The 23,289-nt window shown below is 38.5% G+C and overlaps 1 protein-coding gene and 1 long non-coding RNA gene across 2 annotated transcripts in view; one reads left to right on the forward strand and one right to left on the reverse strand.

The window, feature by feature from the left end:
• The window catches only part of LOC146661223 (uncharacterized), a 513,791-nt gene that overhangs the window by 159,093 nt on the left and 331,409 nt on the right, over positions 1 to 23,289 (forward strand). The window lies entirely within an intron of this gene.
• LOC146661224 (polypeptide N-acetylgalactosaminyltransferase 10-like) overlaps positions 1 to 23,289 on the reverse strand; it is a 133,145-nt gene that overhangs the window by 42,035 nt on the left and 67,821 nt on the right. Inside the window, exon 5 of the mRNA XM_085421321.1 lies at positions 1,756 to 1,941. Coding sequence (XP_085277447.1) covers positions 1,756 to 1,941 — 186 coding nt within the window. The remainder of the gene's footprint in view (positions 1 to 1,755; positions 1,942 to 23,289) is intronic.

The following is a 23,289-nucleotide window of genomic DNA, read 5'->3' on the forward strand; positions in this document are numbered from 1 at the left end:
GGGTTGAGGTCTGGAGACTGGCTAGGCCACTCCAGGACTTTCAAATGCTTCTTACGGAGCCACTCCTTTGTTGCCCGGGCGGTGTGTTTTGGATCATTGTCATGTTGGAAGACCCAGCCTCGTTTCATCTTCAAAGTTCTCACTGATGGAAGGAGGTTTTGGCTCAAAATCTCACGATACATGGCCCCATTCATTCTGTCCTTAACACGGATCAGTCGTCCTGTCCCCTTGGCAGAAAAACAGCCCCATAGCATGATGTTTCCACCCCCATGCTTCACAGTAGGTATGGTGTTCTTGGGATGCAACTCCGTATTCTTCTTCCTCCAAACACGACGAGTTGAGTTTATACCAAAAAGTTCTACTTTGGTTTCATCTGACCACATGACATTCTCCCAATCCTCTGCTGTATCATCCATGTGCTCTCTGGCAAACTTCAGACGGGCCTGGACATGCACTGGCTTCAGCAGCGGAACACGTCTGGCACTGCGGGATTTGATTCCCTGCCGTTGTAGTGTGTTACTGATGGTGACCTTTGTTACTTTGGTCCCAGCTCTCTGCAGGTCATTCACCAGGTCCCCCCGTGTGGTTCTGGGATCTTTGCTCACCGTTCTCATGATCATTTTGACCCCACGGGATGAGATCTTGCGTGGAGCCCCAGATCGAGGGAGATTATCAGTGGTCTTGTATGTCTTCCATTTTCTGATGATTGCTCCCACAGTTGATTTTTTCACACCAAGCTGCTTGCCTATTGTAGATTCACTCTTCCCAGTCTGGTGCAGGTCTACAATACTTTTCCTGGTGTCCTTCGAAAGCTCTTTGGTCTTGGCCATGGCGGAGTTTGGAGTCTGACTGTTTGAGGCTGTGGACAGGTGTCTTTTATACAGATGATGAGTTCAAACAGGTGCCATTCATACAGGTAACGAGTGGGGGACAGAAAAGCTTCTTACAGAAGACGTTACAGGTCTGTGAGAGCCAGAGATTTTCCTTGTTTGAGGTGACCAAATACTTATTTTCCACCCTGATTTACGAATAAATTCTTTACAAATCCTACCATGTGAATTCATGGATTTTTTTTTTCACATTCTGTCTCTCACAGTTGAAGTGTACCTCTGGTGCAAATTACTGACCTCTGTCATCATTTTAAGTGGGGGAACTTGCACAATCGGTGGCTGACTAAATACTTTTTTGCCCCACTGTGTGTGTGTGTGTGTGTGTGTGTGTGTGTGTGTGTGTGTGTGTGTATATATATATATATATATATATATATTTTTTTTATATTTATTTATTTATATTTCTTCATACATTCTTATATAGTTCTATGCTGTGTATTGTGTATTTTGTTGTACAGTTATTTTTTTTTTCAACTTTAATTTATATATTTTATCTTATTCTTTCCCAGTTAAATTTACCCTTCATTCTAAATTGTGTTGTACAGTTATTTCATTTTTAACCTTAATTTATATTTTATTCCTTCCTAGTTAAATTTACCCTTTTTAATTTTTCATATTTATTTCCTCTTATTCATAGCCTTTTCTTTTTTTTAGGTCACGGGCAGTTGTCTAAGCATTTCACTGCATATCGTACTGTGTACGTGACAAATAAAATTTGAATTTGAATTTTTATTTTTCCCCAAAATGAGTTTAACGTCACACGTAAAGAGCAGCCATCACTAAGGTTATGACCTAGGCACACAGTGCAGGCCGGTTGAGGATCGGGCTCATGTTAAGGGTCATGGCTCAATAATGAAGTCCTCACCCAGCAGTGGAGGCAGCCAGTTCACATTGGCTTCACAGTGCGAGTCTAGGAAGGTGAGGACTTCTCCTTTAGCAGCAGCTGCTCCAAGCAGGCGAGTCCGGATCAGACCCTCCCTCTTCTTGGTCCTCAGGATGCGAACCTTTGGCAGCCGTACCATGTACTCCTCTAGTGCCACCTTAAGGTGTTCTGAAGAGACAACATGAGAGAGAGCATAATTTAAAGAGTGGAAAAAAAATGCCATAATGGTATAGAGAGGATCAATATCATACCTTGTTAATGCGTGCAGGTAAATACGGATCTACTGGCATGAACTGCTTCAGAAAACTGTCCACAAATAGGAAACCCTCACAACAAAAATGCTCTTCAAAAAACATGAAAAGAAAACTAACCCATTAGCTGTCACCATCAAACACGACATCTGCTGCTGCCACATGCTCCACACTGAAATGTCCCCCTTAAGGCCTCTACATCATAACGTACTTTCACCCATACAGAGAAAAACTTTATATTACTTACTTTTCTACACTCACTGACTTTTTTTCCCCCTTTTTTTTATATCTGCAGTCATTAGACAGAATGTTACCCTCAAGAGGAAGAAACCAACTGCGAGGAATGAAAAAGGAATTAAATCAGCCCCTCTAATGTGCGGTCATAAAGGCTTTTGGCAAGAAATAAAAAAAAACAAAAACAAAAAACACAAAACAAAAAGAAAAACAGTGCTGCTGCCAAAATTGTGATGATGTTCATTCTACCCAAAACTCATAATGTCCCATTATGGACCCTTTTCCCAACAACAATCCCTTCACTGAGTAAATTACACGATCAAAGTGTTTTATTAAAGTTCATGTCTGAGCCACTGGTCCTATGCATGGCAGCTGTGCCATTTTCCCGTGTTTCTCTAGCAGCAGTGACAGTAAATCTCAACCCAGAGTGAGGTGTCAGTCAAATGGTCAGTTCCATCGCCTAAAATGGCAAATACACTGGAACAGGGTGGATGGTGTGTGTGTGTGTGTGTGTGTGTGTGTGTGTGTGTGTGTGTGTCGGGGGGGGGGGGGGGGGGGGGGGGGGAGATCTATATATATGGAGATATATATAAAGACAGGGCAACTTGAAAGCGTCAATCAATCAGAGACTGGGCTTATACATGCACATTTTCTCCAATCTTTCATCACAGCTCGTCTTTGACAGAAATCAATCCTGCTCTAAATGGAGCCTTTAAGTCTTTCTGCTCAAACGCCCAGTCAGCTGTGACAGGTCAATAAATATAAAAATAAGTCACACTTAAAGCCATGTTTCAATGGCCATCTGTCTAGTGTTAATGTTTCTAAAGCTGTCAACCATTGCAGAGAAAAACCCAGAAAGTCCAGTGTTGTAGTAGAAAACTGAATGTACTCCACCTCAATCCATCCATCCATCGCTTTTCACTTTCTGTTTAAATATTCAGTAACCACCAAAAAAATCATTTGCACTTAACACCACCTCAAAAGGGGAACATCTTGATAAGACGCTATATGTTACAAACCAACTGGACGTGAATGGTCGCAGTTATAATGTTATCCACTGTGAGCAAAGACAAAACAGATGCACTGGAAAAGCAAACCACACAAATTGTGCTTCCTAAATAGTCTCCAACAGACAGACATGACTCAGCACTGTCTTTTAATCCATCTGTCTACTGTTAGACAAATGATTTAATTGCCTCCAAATCTGACGTCTACAGTGACTCTGCAGAGGATCATGTTCCAGCTCACCAAACAGTCAAACTACAGCGCCAGAAAACAAAAACGCAACAAATGTCACATCAAGTCTCTTTGAGCACATGGTTTGAGGTCAAAAATCATTTGCAGAGGCTTGGGTTTTTTGAAGAAGAAGAAAGACGTCATGATCAAAGTGTGCCTTCACCATTCTAAGGTACTGACCAACTCAATTAAAAATGTATTTATTTAGTGCTAACTCACAATATATTAGGACACATTACATTATAAAGTTAAGACCTTGCAAACCCAACAAACTCTGCTTTCATTGAACAATATCCATGCTGCAATCTCTGGGGCTAAAAAAAAGAAGCCTGCACAGAAGTATCAAACACAGCAAAGATGGGTTGTGTTTCCATTCTGTTAAGTTAGAGTCTACCATTTTATTAGCACTAATAGTTTCTCAACACCAATTAACAGAGTAAAACATGTGTTTCTGTGAATTGTTCATACAAGTTTCATGTGCAAATACCTATCCAAGCTCATCATTTTGGTACTTCACCCTCTTGTCCAAACATGGTAGCTTCCAGCTCCCCAAAAAGCTAACACAGAACTAACATAGAAGGGACACCATTGAGGCTTCAAGCAAAGTTTTTGCAGGCACATCACAAGCCCATCACTATATCGCCTCTATTTAAAGAAGTCTAAATCATTCATAGTAATACACGAATGAGGTCCAGTGTGACTCAGACAAATAAATGTGCCTCATTGTACCATTTTTTCTTCTCTTTTGCACCTCTTCTCTGCATCAACATCAAAAATGTGAACAAGAACATTTCTCAGGACTACAAAAAGAGAACATTATATACATAATAAAGGAAGATACGCTTTACATTAAAATATTACCTCTGTCAGTGTTCCTCCTTACAAATGGCCCACTGTCACAAAGGAGCTCCCTCTAACACGTCCACTAATTGGATTTTGAATATCAGAAGGGTAGAAGGAGGAAAGGCGGCAGTCCTTTTACACCTTCAAACTGTAATCTGCAGCTGCTCAAATGACTGACAGTGTCTTTATCTCTGCACTCAGTTGTTTCTTTCCAGCTGTAATTCTTTCACTTTTTGTTCTACCTTTGTTGCTTCACTTCCCAACCTTCATCCCTCATTCCGCTCGTCTCTGTTCTGATGCTGCTTGGCAGCCATTGCCTCTTGTAGAGGTACTCCTAATCCCAACAGACATCAGAGGCACTGAAAATGGGAGAACTGGCCAAAACCAACAAACCAGACGCCAGCTGGTCCTCCGATTTGTCTCCATCCTCACACTTTCCCTTCATCCTTTTTTTTTTTTTAACTTTCATTAACTTTTTAATGAAACTGAGGCTAAGAAGATGACAGCTCATCACTTGAAGCCTAACACCAAAATTCACCATCATTTCCCAGCTAGTCCAAAAAGACAGGACCTGGTCCAAACACTCCCCAATCAGACATTATTAAAGCAAAGCAAAGCGAATTAGACAACAGCAGTAATCAAGACCAGAGTGAGAGGTGCTGTCTATCAAACTGTCACAGAGGTCTCCGCTACGTAATCCTGAAGACCTCAATTGAGATGCAGCCCGCCTCAAGTGGTCTGGCTCTAATTAGCCCTATCCAATTTGAAATATTAAAAAAAATACTTTAAAGCCAGGAAATAATTTATTTAGCAAAGTGATAATGAAATCCAACTTTCTGTCTCTCCCTGTTGGTCCTGTGATAGACCGACAACCCGACGTGCCCCACTTCTCAATCCAATTAAAACTGGCATAAGTTCTGATAGTTGGAAAAGTTCTGAAAGCACTTGCCTAACATTGGGTTGTTTCCTTATACGCCACCAAAATGCCTCTGACCTGTCTGGGGCATTACAACAGGACCTTTGGGGATATCCTGTGGTGTTTGTAACCAAAATGCTGGCAGTAGCTCCTGTGGGACATGTGGGCTGTGGGCTGCAGCCTCTATGGAGGAGGCTAGGTCCACTGAATGCTGCCAATTCTAGATTGGATTGGGATCTGGGGAGGCGGGAGGCTGGAGGTTGGGTCAGTGCCTTGGGCTCATTGTCATGTTTCTTCAGCTGTTCCCGGGCAGTTTGTTTTGTGGCAGAACATAATGTCCTGCTGGGGGAAGCCAATGACACTGAGGAGTGTACAATAGCCTTTAGCTAGGTTGTACATGCCTAGGTAACCTCAAAATGCATGACATATCACAGCCCAAAGACTCACAGGAGGCTATTGCATGATCAATGTTATTCACTTCACCTGTCAGAGGTTTTAATGTTGTGGCTGACAAATATGTATGTAGTGAGATAAAATATAAGCACTGTTGTTCTCCCTCCTGATGACTTATGTGCCTTTAACATAATCTTGTGACACAGATATACATACATCTCCATGGATGTATCACCAGTTACTGGTGGTTGGACGGATTATGGTTGGTTGGAAATTTTTTTGAGGGGGAAGAAAAAAAAAATAAAAAAAAAAAAAAAAAAAAAAATCACCCAACCTTAATACAAAATGTTTCTGTGTGTGTGTTTCAGGTCTCATTATATAATAAAAAAATCAATATAATGTAACAGATTTCAGAATACTTGCCAATTCTGTACTTGTAAAATCTTTCAAATAATTCCTACAGCCAAGTAGAGTAATTGGAGATTAGTAAGTTTATAGGTGATATACTTTATATTAAAATGAGTCATTGCAGCAATAATATAAGCTACACAGTTTTGACATTGGAATAATGGCTGAGGGGCTCCATAGGGTCAATGCCACCATTAGAGAAAAGAAGGCCTTCACCTTCATTACATGGCAATAAATCGGCCCATTAGCTATTAAGCATTAGGAGATTGATTCAGGCTAAACTTTTTCCCTGCATGGGGAGATTCTTACATAGCCTCCCTAATGACAAGCAGGGAGATTAAACAATGAACATTTGCATTTCATGTAAAGCGCATTCAGACTAGGAAAGGAAAGCGGGAAAGGTTATGGTGTCTAATTATGAATGGTTAATTTGACCTGAATAAATTGGAATACGGCTCCTCTGGTTTACTGAAAACTGCCAGGGCTATAAATCACTCTAATGAGAGCAGGCTGACATCGGCAAACACATTAGTCATTATTAGAATGTGAAATCCAGGACATGAAGAGGGCTCGGACATCGTCGATGCCGGGGTCAGTTCTGTAGACCCCATTTACCGAACTAACAAACAATCGCTGCCTTCAATCTCTTTCTGTTCCAGGAATGCATCTTCCTCTTAGTCATTTATTAGAATTAAACCACAAACAATAAAACTAAGAGGGAAAAAAAAGAAGAGGTCAGGGTGAAACGTGGGCACCAGAGCAAGTATTTAACTGGTACAGTGGTTCCCAAGATCTTTCAGCCCCAGAACCACCAGATCACAGAAAAGATTAATATGAATTTGACCAAGATACTGTACATGCAATAAATACCAGTTTTAGTAGCACCTCAAAAGTAATCATGAAGACCACCTTCCAAACACATTATAGCAAAGAAACTATGCTAAACAAGAAAAAAAACTCACTTACAAAAAAAAAAAAAAAAAAAAAAAAAAAAAAAAAAAAAATCACAATATCAACTATAAAAATATTTAATCACATCAACTTAACTTTATCCACAACTTCAACGCGCCTCATTTTGCTTAACAAAAATGTTTTGCAAATTTGCAAAGATTGGAACAAACTACCTTTCAACATTTAAAAAGTGTACAGGGTCTTATGGTGCAATATCTTTTGTTTAATATAAAGATGAAAAATCCCCTGTATTATAACCATGAGAAACCTGGGGTTGGGGGAAATCACAAAAGTTTTGTCATGAAAATTATGCATGAGGGTAAATATTCCGCCTTCAATGGCATATTTACCCATTTTAATGGATAAAAATCCTTAAACATTTGCTGATGTGGATATGACGTGGCAAATGTGTTAATTTAAATTCAGTTTAAACCGTATGTCGACGTTTACAACTCATCATTTACTGATGCATTGCTTTCAGGTTACCGTTTAACAGGTATGGTTTCTGTCTTAACCGGTGTTTAATTGTTGCCTTAGTATTTCATCTTCTTTAAATAGCTACTATCCCACTTGCTAGTTTTTCATTATGTCAAGCTAAAACGTTTGAGAGTTAATCTAGGTTGTTAGCTAGCTATTTCAACTGTTAGCCTAAAATGTCAATATTTAAAAAAAAAAAAAAGTAACCCAAGTGCAGCTAGCCATCAACTGCTGGCCATACTTTAAAATATAACTTTACAACTAGTTTCATAACAATTTAAGCTATCCATTTTATTTATTGATTTTGCTAAAACATATTTATCCACCTTGGTAGGTAAAAAGAAAAAAAAAAAAAAAAAGAACAAACTGCTAACCATAATTAACTATTAACTAAGATGATTATGATGATGGTAGCCATTTCAACTTTGGACATTATACTAGCTAGGAATGTCCTATGTTAACCATATTTTTTTACTATAAATTTCAGTCTTCTTGTTTTATAATTTTAGCTATTTTACCCATTGATGGACTAAATTAGCTACCAATTTGGTTGATTGTTGATCCTCTAGCTAACAATTAACATTGCTATTTTACCAAAATTCTAATTTGTTTTTAAACATATGACAAATTTTTTTCTTGTCTGTTACATATATGAATTCATTCATTTTGACTCTTATTTGGAAACTTTTTCTACATTACTTGTAGCTATTCGGCAACCTGTTTAAAAAAAAGTTTTAAGAGACCCCCTTAGAGTAAGAAGAAAAAACAAAGACTAAAAAGCTGAAGCATCTGTAATCCTGATCAATAATCCAGATTTGTTGAATATTTTGAGGGGTTCAGAAACGCCAGCTGTATAAAATAACCAACACACCCATAACACAGTTCATCATTCCTTCCTGTATATGTTGTGTTGGTAGAAGCTGGGGGGATTTTCAATTCAATTAACCTCAAATTAGAGTGAATCCAATGTGTCATCCAAATCTCATCTTTCCAACGTGCTGGATTACTTCCCAGAAGTCTTGGCACAGCACCAAAGAACCAAGCTGCTAATTTATTCCTCCAAAATATTCGGCTGCTTCTGTGAACTCTATCACACATCCTCTCTTTGAGCCAAAGCTGAAAACATCTGAAGCAGCTTTTTTTTTTTTTTTTGGCAACAGTCATAAAAAAAGAAGGATGCTGACGGAAAGTCCGTGATGACATAAGCCAGTCTGAGGGATTTTTTTCCCCTTCTTTTTCAAGAACACTCCCCCTCATCTTCCCCAGTCACACAAAATATACACTGCTTAAATATCTACTGAGCCAATGATAAGAGATGTATTACAGATGTGCACTTTGCTGTCACATCATAAAATGATGAAAGCAATATTTTGAAAAGCAAGGAGAGGACGGACAATTTCATGTTTCTGCCTTCAAGCACTGTCAAACATTTAGAGCACAGGCACACAAGCTCCTGCTTCACAGCAAACACTACCGCCTCTATGGGGCTGCCTCAGTTCTCCTGCATATTTCAATTCTTTGGTTTTTCCATGTTTCTTCCATTTCCCTTAAATAGGACACTAGAAGTAAGATGTGTTTTATACATGTAGGACCATGTACATGGAAAATGTTGCCTTAAAAAGGAGGATACTAGATCCAAGCAGGAGGTAATTACACTTGTTGGAGACTTCTTTTAGTACAGAAAATGACCTTATTGCCACTTAATCAGTAACCCCCTAGAAAATACTTTGTCGTATTGCCCTCTGTGACTCAGTTCCACCCATTGCTCTAATTCATTTTTAAAACACCAAGATAGCCCAGATGTTCACCTTGAAGCCTGAAGAAGGGACTTCACTAATGGTTGATACCACTTTGGTTTTATTACAGCTAATGGTTGGTTTTCTCTTTTATTTGGATTTTATATCGGTGGACCGCATTTAGAGCGTAGTTATTTCAGACCCACTCTAAATAATATCCTTCACAGTCAAACATATTTCTTCATCCAACCAACAAGCAAGCTCAGAATCTGGATTTAAAGAGACTAAAGGCTAAAAGTTCATCCGTGCTTTCCAGTTGTTTTCTAGGTTATAGGTGGTAATGTTTCAAGGACAATTTCCTGTCTCTGTATTCCTTTTTTTTTTTTTTTTTTTTTTTTAAAGAAAATTTGTTCTTGCATTCCATTTCTTCTGGTCTACGAGTGAAATTGACCTCTTATATGTCTGCAAAAAAATTCAGTCAGTGCGTCTAAGAGGGAATCCATTAAAAGCGAGGCATTAGCAGAGAGCATGCTCTTCTGATCAGGTCAGTCTGCCCTGATTCAGACCATGTTTTGCTTTTCTATCCACAGAAACAGCAGAAAGGAGCCAAATGGCAAAACTGGTTAAAAAATAGTTTCCATGTTGGCCCAGAAGGAATCACAAATGCTTCACATATTGATTCACTGAATTTATAAATTTCTCCAACTAGCTACAAGCAAAAATCAAACATTTTATAATTCAAACCAAGCTCATATTATTGGGGTGTGAAGAGCTTTCTGGGAAGATTGGACCAGTGAGAAAGGAATATGCATGCATTGACGCATTTGACTGTTTTCCATGTTTACTCTCTGAAATACACCAACTCTCTAAATGCTTACGCATTGCGCTTAAAGCTGTAGAAGTAGTCTGCAAAAAACAAAAATAAATGTAAACAATGAAAAAAGATGAAACTGGGCAGAAGTGGGAGCATTTGATATGACAGAGGAAGCCAGTGGCCAAACAGACAGAACAGCAACAGCTACAAAGACAGAGTCACTGCTAACGTGGCAGCACTGATGCTGTGCTCACTCTAAATCTCCAAACCTCATCCTGTCAAGCAGCCCCGTACTGCTGCTGTCGACTGCTATAAAAATATCCCTGTGGGGATTGTTAGTCCTTGAGAGTCATTTCCATGGTCTGAACAGACTGCCAGCTTGGACCTGAGAATTTAAGTTTTGTCACAGATACTATCATCCAGGTTCTGTTGACAATGGAATAGCAAAAAAATATTTTATTGAAAATATAAGCTTTTGGTTCCCAATGTGATTTTTTAAATCAATTAAACTCGATGGCTCAACTACATTTAGCTTTTTCATAACCCAACCTTTGTTTCAGGCCAAGCGAAGAAGAATTCAGAAAGGAAACAAATGCTTTTTTCCTTTGGCATAAGCAATATTTTTCATACTATCAATTCTCAAAACTATGCTTCAGTTCTTTAGTCTTTGTATGATGTGCTTTATTATTTGTTAAGCAACAACAGCCATCAAACTGCTCACTTTGTATTCTTCTATGTACCGTTTAGGAATAAAGGAAAGAAATGGCACGCTGGATGTTTGGATCAATAAGTCATTTTTCAATAACACTTATCATGTGTGCTTAAACACCTTCATGCCAACAAATGTACATGATGCAAACTAAAACACAAACACTTCTCTTTTGAGTGTCAATGGAGGGGTTTTATATACTTATTGGTTTGGTTTGTGATTTTAAGCCTTCCTTAATTGTCTGTTTTGAAGAAGTGTTATGTGGGATTAAAGATACGTCAGCTGCCTCCTGTTGTCACATAATTTGACTGTCTAGTTCTTGATCTGCCAAAAAAATATTTATAGTTATAATCTTGTTTCTCTAGTCTCTTCTTTAATTCCCTCCTAGCAGTTACTTCCTATTATAAAAGGATTGAACTCCCCCCTCCCCGCCTCCAACCAGGTGAACATGCCGAAAACACCAAACCTAGGAGGTGTCCAGGAGATCAGAAGCAACTTAACTGGATTCTTCCAATGTGGAAGGAGCACCAGCTCAAATCTGAGTCCCTCACAAATATCCAAGTTCCTCACCCTCGCTGAAACCATATACCCTTTACAGCAGGAGTGTCCAACTCCAGGCCTCAAGGGCCGGTGTCCTGCAGGTTTTTGATGTGTCCTTGATCCACAGCTGATTTAAATGGCTAAATTACCGCCTCAACATGTCTTGAAGTTCTCCAGAGGCCTGTTAATGAGCTAATCATTTGATTCAGTTGTGCTGACCCAGGGTGAGATCTAAAACCTGCAAGACATCAGCCCTTGGGGCCTGGAGTTGGACACCCCTGCTTCACAGGGAAGCAGTTCTACTGCTCATCTTATTCTGTTAGTCACTTCCCTAAGTTTGCAGGTCAGGTTAGTAACATAAAGCGGCCAGTAAACAATAGCTCTGCCCTGAAGAAAACAGAGGGAACATTTGCTGTAGCAAGGAGTGATCACGTGACTTGGTGTGCATTAAAGGTAAGTTCTATTTATCAAGACAGTCTCAGACCGCAGCAAATGTTACACCAATATGCATGGGAGTAGGGATGGGTATCGAAAACTGCCGTTCCCACTGTTCCAATTCCTTGGAATTGTTTGCCATTTTTGTAAATGATTCCCTTATTGATTCCAGTCGCCCCGAATGACGTCACCACATTGCGGAGCGTCATTTATCTGGCAGGAAACACGGCGCCTAAGCGGCTTAAACGCTCAAAAGTTTGATTATACTTTACGAGAACGGATGACAACAGGGCAACTTGCAATACTTGCAAAGTAGATATTTCATTTAAGGGAGGAAACACTACGAATATGCAAAAGTATTTGTTCACAAAACACATGATGACCTTAAATGAATGTCGTGTTTTTAATTCCGCTCGACTCGTGAATCTCAACCCAGCAGCAGCGGTAACGTTTGCACGTCCTCTCCTGTTAATGCGGCAGGTAAATAATCAACTAACAGTGCATATTATGTTAGCGCGATCTGCCTTATTACAAAACCTGCCATTACTGTGCATTTAGGCGACCACGATGAGACAGACAGAGTCTGGCTGGCTCAGATGCTGGCAGTTGTCGCTGCAGTCTACCGGTAGAGTCTCCTTTCAGGCCAGGACAGACAAGTTTGTGGTCAAAGAAGAAGCTGGGAAAAATCCAAGGCACTTGGACGACGAACTGCAAAATATTCATCAAACTAAACGGATCACCAGAGGAAGCCAAAGTTCTGACCATTAAAAATATGGCGGATCTCGAAAAATATCAGTGAGCAACACGATCTGGACGGCAAACAAGGTAACAGACAACCACACACTCACTTATGACACACACTGGAAGGAAGAACTCAGATACATCTGGAAGAATCAGCTGCATCAGTCAGACAGTTGCAGAATATGATCAATTGGAACTGAAAACATTTAACTATATGGATCACAATACACACGACTTGGAATATGAAATAGATCCAGACAACAACTTTTTCTCATCTAACAATAACAATTGCTGCTACTATACAAATAAAGACTACAATCAGAGGATTAAAACTGAGAATAAATTATCAATTATCCACTTTAACTGTAGAAGTCTCTATGCTAATTTTAGTCATATCAAAGAATATCTTAACCAGTTTTCACATCCATTTAGTGTCATTGCCTTATCAGAAACTTGGATCAATATGGAAAAAGGAACAGACTTTGAACTGGAGGGTTATGAATTCACATTTATAACTAGGCGAAACAAAGGAGGAGGAGGAGGAGTGGCCTTGTATGTGGACAAATCCTTGAAATTTAATGTGGTGGAAAAGATGACGATGGTGATTGATAATGTACTAGAATGTATTACAGTTGAAATTTGTAAAGAAAAAAGTAAAAATGTAATCATTAGCTGTATATACAGAGCTCCAGGTAGTAGTATTGAGACATTTAAAGACTGGATAGAAGAAACATTTATTGAAATAGCTCGCAAAAAAGTTTTCATTTGTGGAGACTTCAATATTGATTTGCTAAACCCAAATAAACATAAAACCACTGAGGAATTTATAAACACAATGCACTGTATGAATCTATTCCCTAAAATTACTAGACCTACCAGGATTACATCACATTGTGCAACTCTCATAGACAACATTTTTGCAAATGACATTGAAAATAAGACTGTAAGTGGACTCCTGATTAACGACATAAGTGACCATCTTCCAATTTTTACAATCTATGATAGGAATTACAAGATCAATAAAATGGACAGTAAAAAAAAGAGTACAGACGAGTAAGAACAGAAGAAAGAATGAATGCATTTAAAAAAGATTTATTGAAGGAAAACTGGGGTGAAGTATATCAGGAACAGGACGTTAATAGTGCTTATAATAAATTCCTTAGAATATTTACATTACTGTACAATACCAACTGTCCAATAAAGCAATATAGTAGGAAACAGAAATATATGGACTGTCCATGGATAACAAAAGGTCTGCAAAATGCATGTATAAAGAAAAATGCTCTATACAGAGAGTTCTTAAGAACGAGAACTAAAGATGCTGAAATCAGATACAAAAGATATAAAAATAGGTTAACTAATATACTTAGATTTAGTAAAAAGGAATACTATAAGAAGCAATTAGATATAAATAGAAATAATAATAAAAGATTATGGGAAATCCTGAACAGTGTTATAAAATGTGGGACTGGACAAAAGAACTATCCCAAGTATTTCATTTGTAATGACCATGAAGAATACAATATGGATGTTGTGGCAAATAGTCTCAATGAATTCTTTGTAACTGCTGGACCAAATTTAGCAAGAACAATCACTCATCCTGGGAAAGCACAGGAAAAACCCGATACACTGATTGACAGAAATCCATATTCTATGTTTCTCACAGCCGTTGATGAAAATGAAGTTCTTGAAATTGTCAAAAAATGTAAAAATCACAAATCTTTGGATTGTAATGATATTGATATGATAGTGGTTAAAAGAGTCATTGAGGCTATTATAAAACCATTTACATACATCTGTAATTTATCATTTCAAACTGGTCGATTTCCAGACAGAATGAAAATAGCAAAAGTTATACCTCTATACAAATCTGGAAACAAACACCATTTCACAAACTACAGGCCTGTCTCTTTACTACCTCAATTCTCAAAAGTTCTTGAAAAACTGTTTAAAAACAGACTGGAAAAATTTATAGATAAACATAAACTACTCACTGAGAGTCAGTACGGATTCAGATCAAGCAGATCAACATCATCGGCACTATTAGATTCAATAGAATACATCACAATTTCCATAGACAAAAAGCAATATGTGGCTGGGTTATTCATAGACTTGACAAAGGCATTTGACACTATAGATCATGATATATTAATAAGAAAACTGGAACGTTATGGTGTCAGAGGGGTAGTTTTAGATTGGGTCCGGAGTTATTTAAGTGACAGAAAGCAGTTTGTGAAAATAAATGGTGGTTGCTCCTTATGTATGGACATTGCTTGTGGTGTACCCCAAGGGTCAGTTTTGGGTCCAAAATTCTTCAACTTGTACATTAACGACATCTGTAAAGTGTCCAAAGTATTAAAAATGGTTCTCTTTGCTGACGATACAAACATTTTTTGCTCTGGTGATGATCTGCAGAATTTATTGGAGGATATGACTAATGAAATAAGTAAAGTGAAGTTCTGGCTTGATAAAAACAAATTATCATTAAATTTGAATAAATCTAAACTTATGTTATTTGGAAATAGTAGTTTAAATACAAATGCAAAGATTCAAATAAATGGTGTTGATATTGAAAGAGTCAGTGAAAATAAATTTCTGGGGGTAATAATAGATGAAAAACTTAACTGGAGAGCTCACGTAAGATATATTCATTCCAAAGTATCACGAAGCATTGCAGTACTAAACAAGGCAAAACAGGTATTCGACAGAACATCACTTCATATTCTCTACTGTTCACTGGTTTCACCATACTTAAGCTATTGTGCAGAGGTCTGGGGCAATAACTATAAAACCACATTACATTCACTTTTTACTCTTCAAAAGAAAGCAATTCGAATCATCCACAATGCAGGTTATAGGGAACATACAAACTCACTATTTTTGCAGTCTGAAATATTGAAAATTGACGATATAGTGAAATTCCAAACAGCACAAATTCTATTCAAAGCAAAAAATAAAGAACTGCCAGGTAATATTCAGAGTATGTTTTTTTTGAAAGAAGGAAGTTATAATTTAAGGGGTTTTTGTAACTTCAAAACAATGAAGGTACGTACTACAAGAAAAGGCTTTTGTGTTTCTGTTCAAGGAGTGAAACTATGGAACAAACTGAATATGGAATTAAAGCAATGTCCAAACATAAAACTGTTCAAAAAGAGTTATAAAAATATGATCTTCTCGATCTATAAAGAAAAGGAAAATATTTAAATTAAGTGAATGTCTCTATTTAAAAACAAACAAACAAAAAATTCATGATGTGATATTATAGTATATAGTATATCAGAAATCTGTTCACTATTTTTATTACAAATTATATCAGTAAGGAAGCTGACTAAATATTCACTGATAATTTATGGGACAGGGGTGGGATTAAATAAGTGTATACTTCTTCCCACTCCCTTTCAACATGTAAATTAATCAGAATGTTTTTTTGTATGTAATTTGTATAGTATATTTTTTTTTCTCTCATTTCTTTTCTAAATGTACTTGTATATTGTTCACATGTTGAAATAAATTACCAATCAATCAATCAATCAATCAAAGGCTTGCACCCATTTGCCACAGCAGATGCCCTCGATTTTCGGTAAGTGAATGTGTTTAATTGTAGGCAGGGACATTACTGGATATTCTTGTGTAATTGCTACAGAATAATTTATGTTATACTTTGTTATTGCTACAGAAGAGTATTCATTTTATTAATTTATATTTACAAATTTTTTTCCTGGGGACCCTGTGACACCCCATGGAAGAACCGTAGGCTGGATCTCTTAAGATCTCACAGTTGGGTTTGTAAGGCCATGTTACCTCTAAATTTCTATCTTGTTCAAAGAGAAGATATAAAACAAAGTTCTAAGCTAATCTTCTTTTTAAAAAAGAATTGATAAGAGAATCGATAAAGAATCGAATCGTTAAACAGAATCGAAAATGGAATCGGAATCGTGAAAATCTTATAAATACCCATCCCTACATAGGAGGTAATAAAACACGTCTCAGATTTGGTGAAAAGCTGAACATTCAGCTAGCGTACAGCCACTAATTGTTCCAGGTGCTTACTTTGGAGTTTCTTCCTTCTCCAAATTGCACAGCAGACAAATGGGCTCTGTTCTCCAGAGAAGGCCATTAAAGCACAGTAACAGCTCTCCAGCTCAAACTATCCCCTGTATTATTGACCATTTTTCATATCATTGTACATTTCTCTCCCCTGTTCCTCCCCTTCTCTTTTGTTTTGTGCTCAACTGTTAACCTATATGGATAATTATTTTGATACTAAGATTGTCTCCTTTACACTGGCAGAGTGCCAGACATTTGCACTAATATACATGCAAATGATCCCTTGCACAGCAGTGTTATTCTCAATTAAAATTTTAATAAGACATAACTGGAGTAACAACCTCTTTGGAAACGACCCCCCCCCCCCCCCCAAAAAAAAAAAAAAAAAAAAAAGAAACACGCAAAATATTTCACTTTTGTGTGGTGGTGTTCATCCTGTAAGTCACAGCTGGGTACAGAACACTGGACACGTTTTGAATCGAAATCTTTTGTGGCAAGAATTTTTGGAAAACAAAGATCTTTATGTGCCGCTCTCTGTCTCGCTCAATTTTTCACTTTTCTCCAACATATCTGGATGCTTACAGGTGCTAATGAAGTCAGCCTCCCCAGAGAACAGCTCTCATCTCTAAAGCATACGCCAATTAAAAAGGCAAACACTTGATAAAACATAACATGCTCCACTACTTCGCACAGCCTCTCCTGTAACATAAAAAAAATATATAAAAAAAATACAAAAAGCACCGCCTTTTACCCCCTGGCCCTCAAAACGGCTTTATTAGAGAAACAACATTAGCTCCCCCAAATTAAACATGACATGACAGGTGAGCAATGCAGACAAGAACACTGAGAACGACTGGGGTCACCTTCTCAGAAGCACATGCTGTACACCATTTATATGGATTTTAAAGTATAGTCTCCATTCCTTGAGGCTACTGCCTGCAGCTCTTCTTTGCACTGGCTGAAACAATAGCGACCACAGAGAGGTAATGTGCCCATCGTAGGGATCTAGTCAGGACACTGAAATAGACTGGTGGCATAGCTTCCAGTTCTGTAGGGTTAGCAGCCAGGAGACATTTGCCTGTGTCCCACTGGACCTTCATGTTTTAAAACATTATTTAGCACTTTTTCATTCATTTAATCTGCCATAGTCCATACCATAGTCTACCACCAGTGAAAAACAAAGACAAAGATTGCAGAGGTTTATGAAGTTCTATTTTGCACATTATCAATGAATACAAAAAAGAAAATACAAAAATACAAAATTTACACCAACTCTCTTTTATAACTGTTCAAAGTCACTTGAGGATTTAGACACAGGCCACCTACAGACTCATTTTTGGAGTCTGTGAACAGCTTTAACAATAAGACACTGCTGAGTCCTCTGAGTCAGGACAGAGGTGGCCTTCTGCACTCCTAGTAAAGCTGCTCCATATCATATCTTCTATGATTATTTCACAATGAACTTTTATATAATATAAAAATGTCATCGTAATGGCAATAATATTGCTATAGCAACACCATGCCTTTCCTGGTGCGCACAACAATAAGACCAGGCCGGGCGTGTCAGCCTCCGATAGTGATTTAGTGCCAGGAAAGCGAGTTACTTCAACAACCTCCAACAAAACAGTACTTTGCACGAAAATGATCCTCTAAAAGTGGAAACAAACTTTTTGACTACTTTAGGAACTTTTGCAACCCAAATCTAAAATGACTCCACCAGTCGTTGGAGCACTCAGTAGATGCGCTCCATATGACATGAGGTGGATGGAAATGACTGACGTAAAGGAGGGCGTTAAAGCAAATGGTTAAAAGGCTCAAACCAAGATCTGTACAAAATGTATGTTTTATTATGTGACAGTTATGGATAAACTTGTGTTAAGCAGTTATTTTACAGTTTGTGCTTACATTTGATTTCTGCTGCTTCACCATTATTACATTATAATGCTGCTGGTGCATCTTGTTTCAATAGATTCTCATTTCAAATTCGGAAGAATGTCATCAGTGACAGTAGCTCACTGGAAAAGAATAATGGAAAATGCCTTTACTTAATGCATCTACTTATGTTGCTGTCTGCATGCTGTGAGCATCAATAAAACGCTGTTCAGCTTTTTATATCATTTCAGAAATTTTGTTAGTGTAAATTCTCAAAATTCTGTGATATTAATTTTAGGGCTATTTTGCCCACCCCTACTGTATTCTTTCTCTAGTAACCACAGCATCACATAATGGAGTGTGCACCTACTCGCCTACATGGTCAGACATGCAGATGACAGATGGTGAGCAGAAAAATCCATGGAGAAACTAGCCCGTTAGCTGAGCTAACCTTGAAAGTACTGGGGAGGTTGGGAAGCTGGAGCAAGCCAACAGTCCCCTGCAGGGAGAGCGAGAGCTGAACATCCTCCCTGCACGGGCTGTGGAAATTCAATTACAGCCTAATGAAGAGTGAGCTGACCTCCCCGCACCGCCACCCCTCCTCCTTCATCCCTCTCTCCTCTCACCAAGCTGAAGCTCATCATTTACTGTAGCTGGGCAGGTTGGCAGGTCTAACTGGTTTCACTGAGACCGCAGGCATCTTTGTCCACAGAATATCCATGTCTCCTGACATTACACTGTTTGTGTACAATGGATTCCTGCCCTATTGTGTTATTTCTGTCCTTCTAAATCCTTCTCTTTTTGCCATCTGTCTTCTTTTTCCTTTACTAAGTTGAGGGCTAACAGGCTACTCAATTTTGTCACAATCATTGTCACAGAAGCTCTCAGCGCTAGCCCACTAATACTGATACAGAACGAATAACCTCCTGTCCAATCAATCTTTTATTTTTCCCTCACATCCTGGTCTTTGTTTTGATTTTGTTTCTATTCTTCCCCTATTTGTTCAAAGGTAACAAGGAAGTATTTACAGAAATAACAGGCTACTTTTAAAGTTCTTCAGGTATCACAAATGAAATAAATGATGAATAATAGTCAGTGTGCCAATAATAGTCAGCAGGGTCATGTTGATACCTATATTTGTACATCAATTGGCTCATTATTTTGGTCAGTACTTGGAGCAATTGTTTCCTAGTTTCTTCAAGCCAATTATCTTTACCACAAAATATCAGAATTGGAAACTGTGCCATTCTCATTTACTCACATGCATATTTGTAAAACTACCAATGACTAAACAAAGCAAATCCTGTGCTCTGCTATTCTGTGTTAAAATGTCAAAAAACAGGAATGAAAAACACATCTGAAAAGCCAGTTTCAATAAACGCAGAGTTTAAGGAGTTACTAAAGCATACAGTAGGAAACGACAACAGGCAGCTTTTCAGCAAGCACTGAAGAAGCCAAAGAAAACGTCCAGAGACGACTCCCAGCCTGTGAAAATAACAAGCTCTTCCCCAATACACTGACCAGCTGTTGTCAGTTGGAGATAATATGAGTTTTTGTGCTCTCATCAAAGTAGTAGAACCCAGGCATGAGATGCACCACATCATAGTAACTGTAAAAAGAAAGCTCCAAGACTTTTGCAGGACCGTCAACCTTTATTAATGATATATAGAGTAGCTGTGTCAGCCCAATGTTGCTCTCAACTGTGCAGTGAATTAGTGGCAATTTTGCTCTGCAGAGAGAGCAGTTCAACATGCAAAGCAGCTCTGGAGTTTTTGAAGCTAGGTTAAGGAGAGAGGTGAGCAGCAGTGTGGCTTCATGCTGAAAAAGAGCACTACAGATGTGATGTTTGCTTTGAGAGTGCTGATGGAGAAGTACAGAGCAGGTCAGAAGGCGCTACTACTGAGTCTCTGTGGATCTAGAGAAGTGTGTGACGGTGATACAGGACATGTATGAGGACAGTGAGGCAGTGGTGAGGTATGTGGAAGGAGTGACAGATTGAATCGAGCTGGGGGTGGGATTCCATCTGAGATTGGCTCCGAGCCCCTTTTTGTTTGTAGTGTGATGGACAGGTTGACAGACGAGGTCAGGGAGGAGTCTCGATGGACTGATGTTTGCAGATGACATTTTGATCTGTAGTGAGAGCTGGGAACAGATGCTGGGAACCTGCAGAGGTGGAGGTATGCACTGGAGAGAAGAGGAATAAAACTTAAAGCAACACAGAACAGATGTAACGGTAAAATAAGGAGTAGAGGTAGTAAATGTAGATGAGTGGGAGGAGTGGGAGATGAGTCCGGGGTGACAGCAGAGGTTATGGAGTTATGAGAAAAAGTAAGAGAGGCAAAGCTAACATGGTCTGGACATGTGCAGACAGTGGATAGACTGGAAAGGATACTTGAAACACCAGGTAAGAGAAAAAGAAACCACCGAAGACTCTTGAGTGTCGGTAAGGGGCCATACAGAGGGCTGGTGTAACAAAGGTGGATGTTAGGAATAGTGTGAGGGAGCCACATAATGTGGAGACTCCTCAAAGTAAGAAGAAGATGGTAGCCAAACAGTAAGAGATGTGTTTAATGATATGCTTTAGATGTGTGTTTCATCCAGTTCACAATGTGCCACAAAACAATAGCAAGAACACCAAAACCAATTCTGAAGGTGGACTTTCTAGCCTGCTGAATAAAGAGGAAAACAGATTATAGTTGGACATTCTGGAAATTTCTCTTTCTCTAACCCTCCTAAGACAATATTTACATGCAGCACAACCAACCTATTGAAAGATCCCTGCAACACTTGACCCAGTAGAACAGCACATAATTCATGCTATAGTCTCTTATAAGCATAAGTAGGTTCTCATTGGTAAAACTGACATCGTATAATCAAGTACTCATTCAGTGCTTAGAACAACCAAGTACCCCAAAGTAACTAAGTGGTTTATCCGCAGCCCTGCTTCACACTATACATTTCTGGCTCTTTGTTGTCTGGGGAGTGTTCAAAGGTTCCCATCAGCAGCACAAACTGTCAGGGTTCAATAAAAATCAAATCAAATGGAATGAAATAATTTCACTGCATTTTCTAATCTATGTTCCTGTGATGAATCCTGTCAGATAATATGCTCGACTTCCAGAGACTTAAAAAAAAGCTGCGGTGATTCTCCCAGTAATGTTCTATAAAACTAAAAGTATGCCATCTATCTAAAAACACAGCAGGTATTAAAATCAGGAAATAAAAAGACACAAAATTGATTGTTTCAAACTATCCACTCAAATGGAAATGCCATTATGAAATTCTAGGACTAATTGACACCAATGACTCAAAGCATTTACTAAGGCAGAGGAACAGTTCATGCATTTAAATGACTGACAGTAACCACCGAAAAGGTTTAGTTTTCTTACCTTTTATGGTGCGAGGAAAAGGGAATGTGTATGATGACTATAATAACTGTAACCCCCAAAAGAGGGGGACTATTTTCCCAAATTTAAAGTTCTCAATTGATATCCGGTTGTTCAGTCTGACGTCACTAGCCGTGTCTGGGCCTAAACTCCGCTGCAGGTCCATATATCAAACGATCACTATGGCATTAGTGAGAGTTGAAAAACTGTCTAAAGTCTTTCATCTTTAATAAAATGATCAGCGTTCTGCTCTACCAGGTGTAACAATTGAGTTTAACATCCAGGCATCCATGAAAACGGAATTTATGACATTTAACGGAGTTAGAAGTTAGCAGGGAGTTAGCTCGCTAGCTTCTATCTAAATACAATATAGCATGTCCTGACTGCGGGGTTTTGGAAACAAATTAAAACGTACAGCTCTGCTATCACTTCCAGCATAAATGAAGACAGAAAACTAAACAGCAGTGACGTTTGTAGGGTTACTGAAGTTGGGCTAGCTGGTATATAATGATGTGCTAGCGACACAGCTATGTTAGCATAATATAAACAAGCTAACTTTTTTTCCACTCGATAAAAGTTAACGTGAGTGTTCTCGGTGGTCAGGAACAAATGTAATCGCATGGCAGGATGCTGTAAAAGGACCAAACTTCAGCCAGGAGAACAACTGAGATAATCCATCCACAATACGAGGTTAGTCATTCATGTACTGCTGCATGGGCTGGGCTGTAGTTACATCCTAAGGTTTTAAAAACTGAGCTTAAATAAATGATTAGCGGTAATAAAAGCCGAGGGAGGTCAACAGTGATCACTGACTGTTTTAGGAGCTTTTTGAGATCAAATAGAAGAAAATACATAACATTAAACATGTTATCAACACAAAAGCCATATTAAACGCAGACTACTTTAGGCCCGGAAGTAGGATTCGTCGCATCATCACTGAACAACCGGATTGCAGTGTCAGTAAAGTACTCTGATCAAAGTGGCCAATGTTTGCCAGGCACTAGCATTTAATTGCTCCCTTTTCAGGTCCTGATGTTCTCAGATGTCCTTGCAAATATAAAGTCAACACTGATCTCACACTAAAAAGTGGAAAAAAAATAAAATAATTATGCATACTGAAAAAAGGCCTCTTCTATACATATTTCTCTTAAACCTCTGTTCTAATTATCCATTGTATTCATTCAAATGTGAAGGTGCCTTTTACAGTCCAATCTATCAACCATGGTCAACCATCAGGTGTGCCAGAGACGACCTAATGTCCAAGGTATTCACTAATATGGTCTGATGAAAGTCATAAATCGCTTCATTCTTCTACAAAGCACCAAGCTCACATCTCTGACATTGTCATTCCCATTAACTCTCACCCATCTTCCCCTCTTTGAATGTTGTTTCACACCTCTTGATTGTCTCACTCTGTGAGTAAATGTATTTCCCATGCCCATTTATCACCTGCCTCTACACAGCACTTTCATTTTCCTGCCAAAACACGATAACTATCATTTAGGACGTGTCATGCCATCTCAAATT

Source organism: Rhamphochromis longiceps, linkage group LG10 (assembly GCF_057381845.1).
Source record: "Rhamphochromis longiceps isolate RC_006_pf linkage group LG10, R_longiceps_female_GT1.1, whole genome shotgun sequence".
In the NCBI taxonomy this organism is placed as follows: Eukaryota; Metazoa; Chordata; class Actinopteri; order Cichliformes; family Cichlidae; genus Rhamphochromis; species Rhamphochromis longiceps.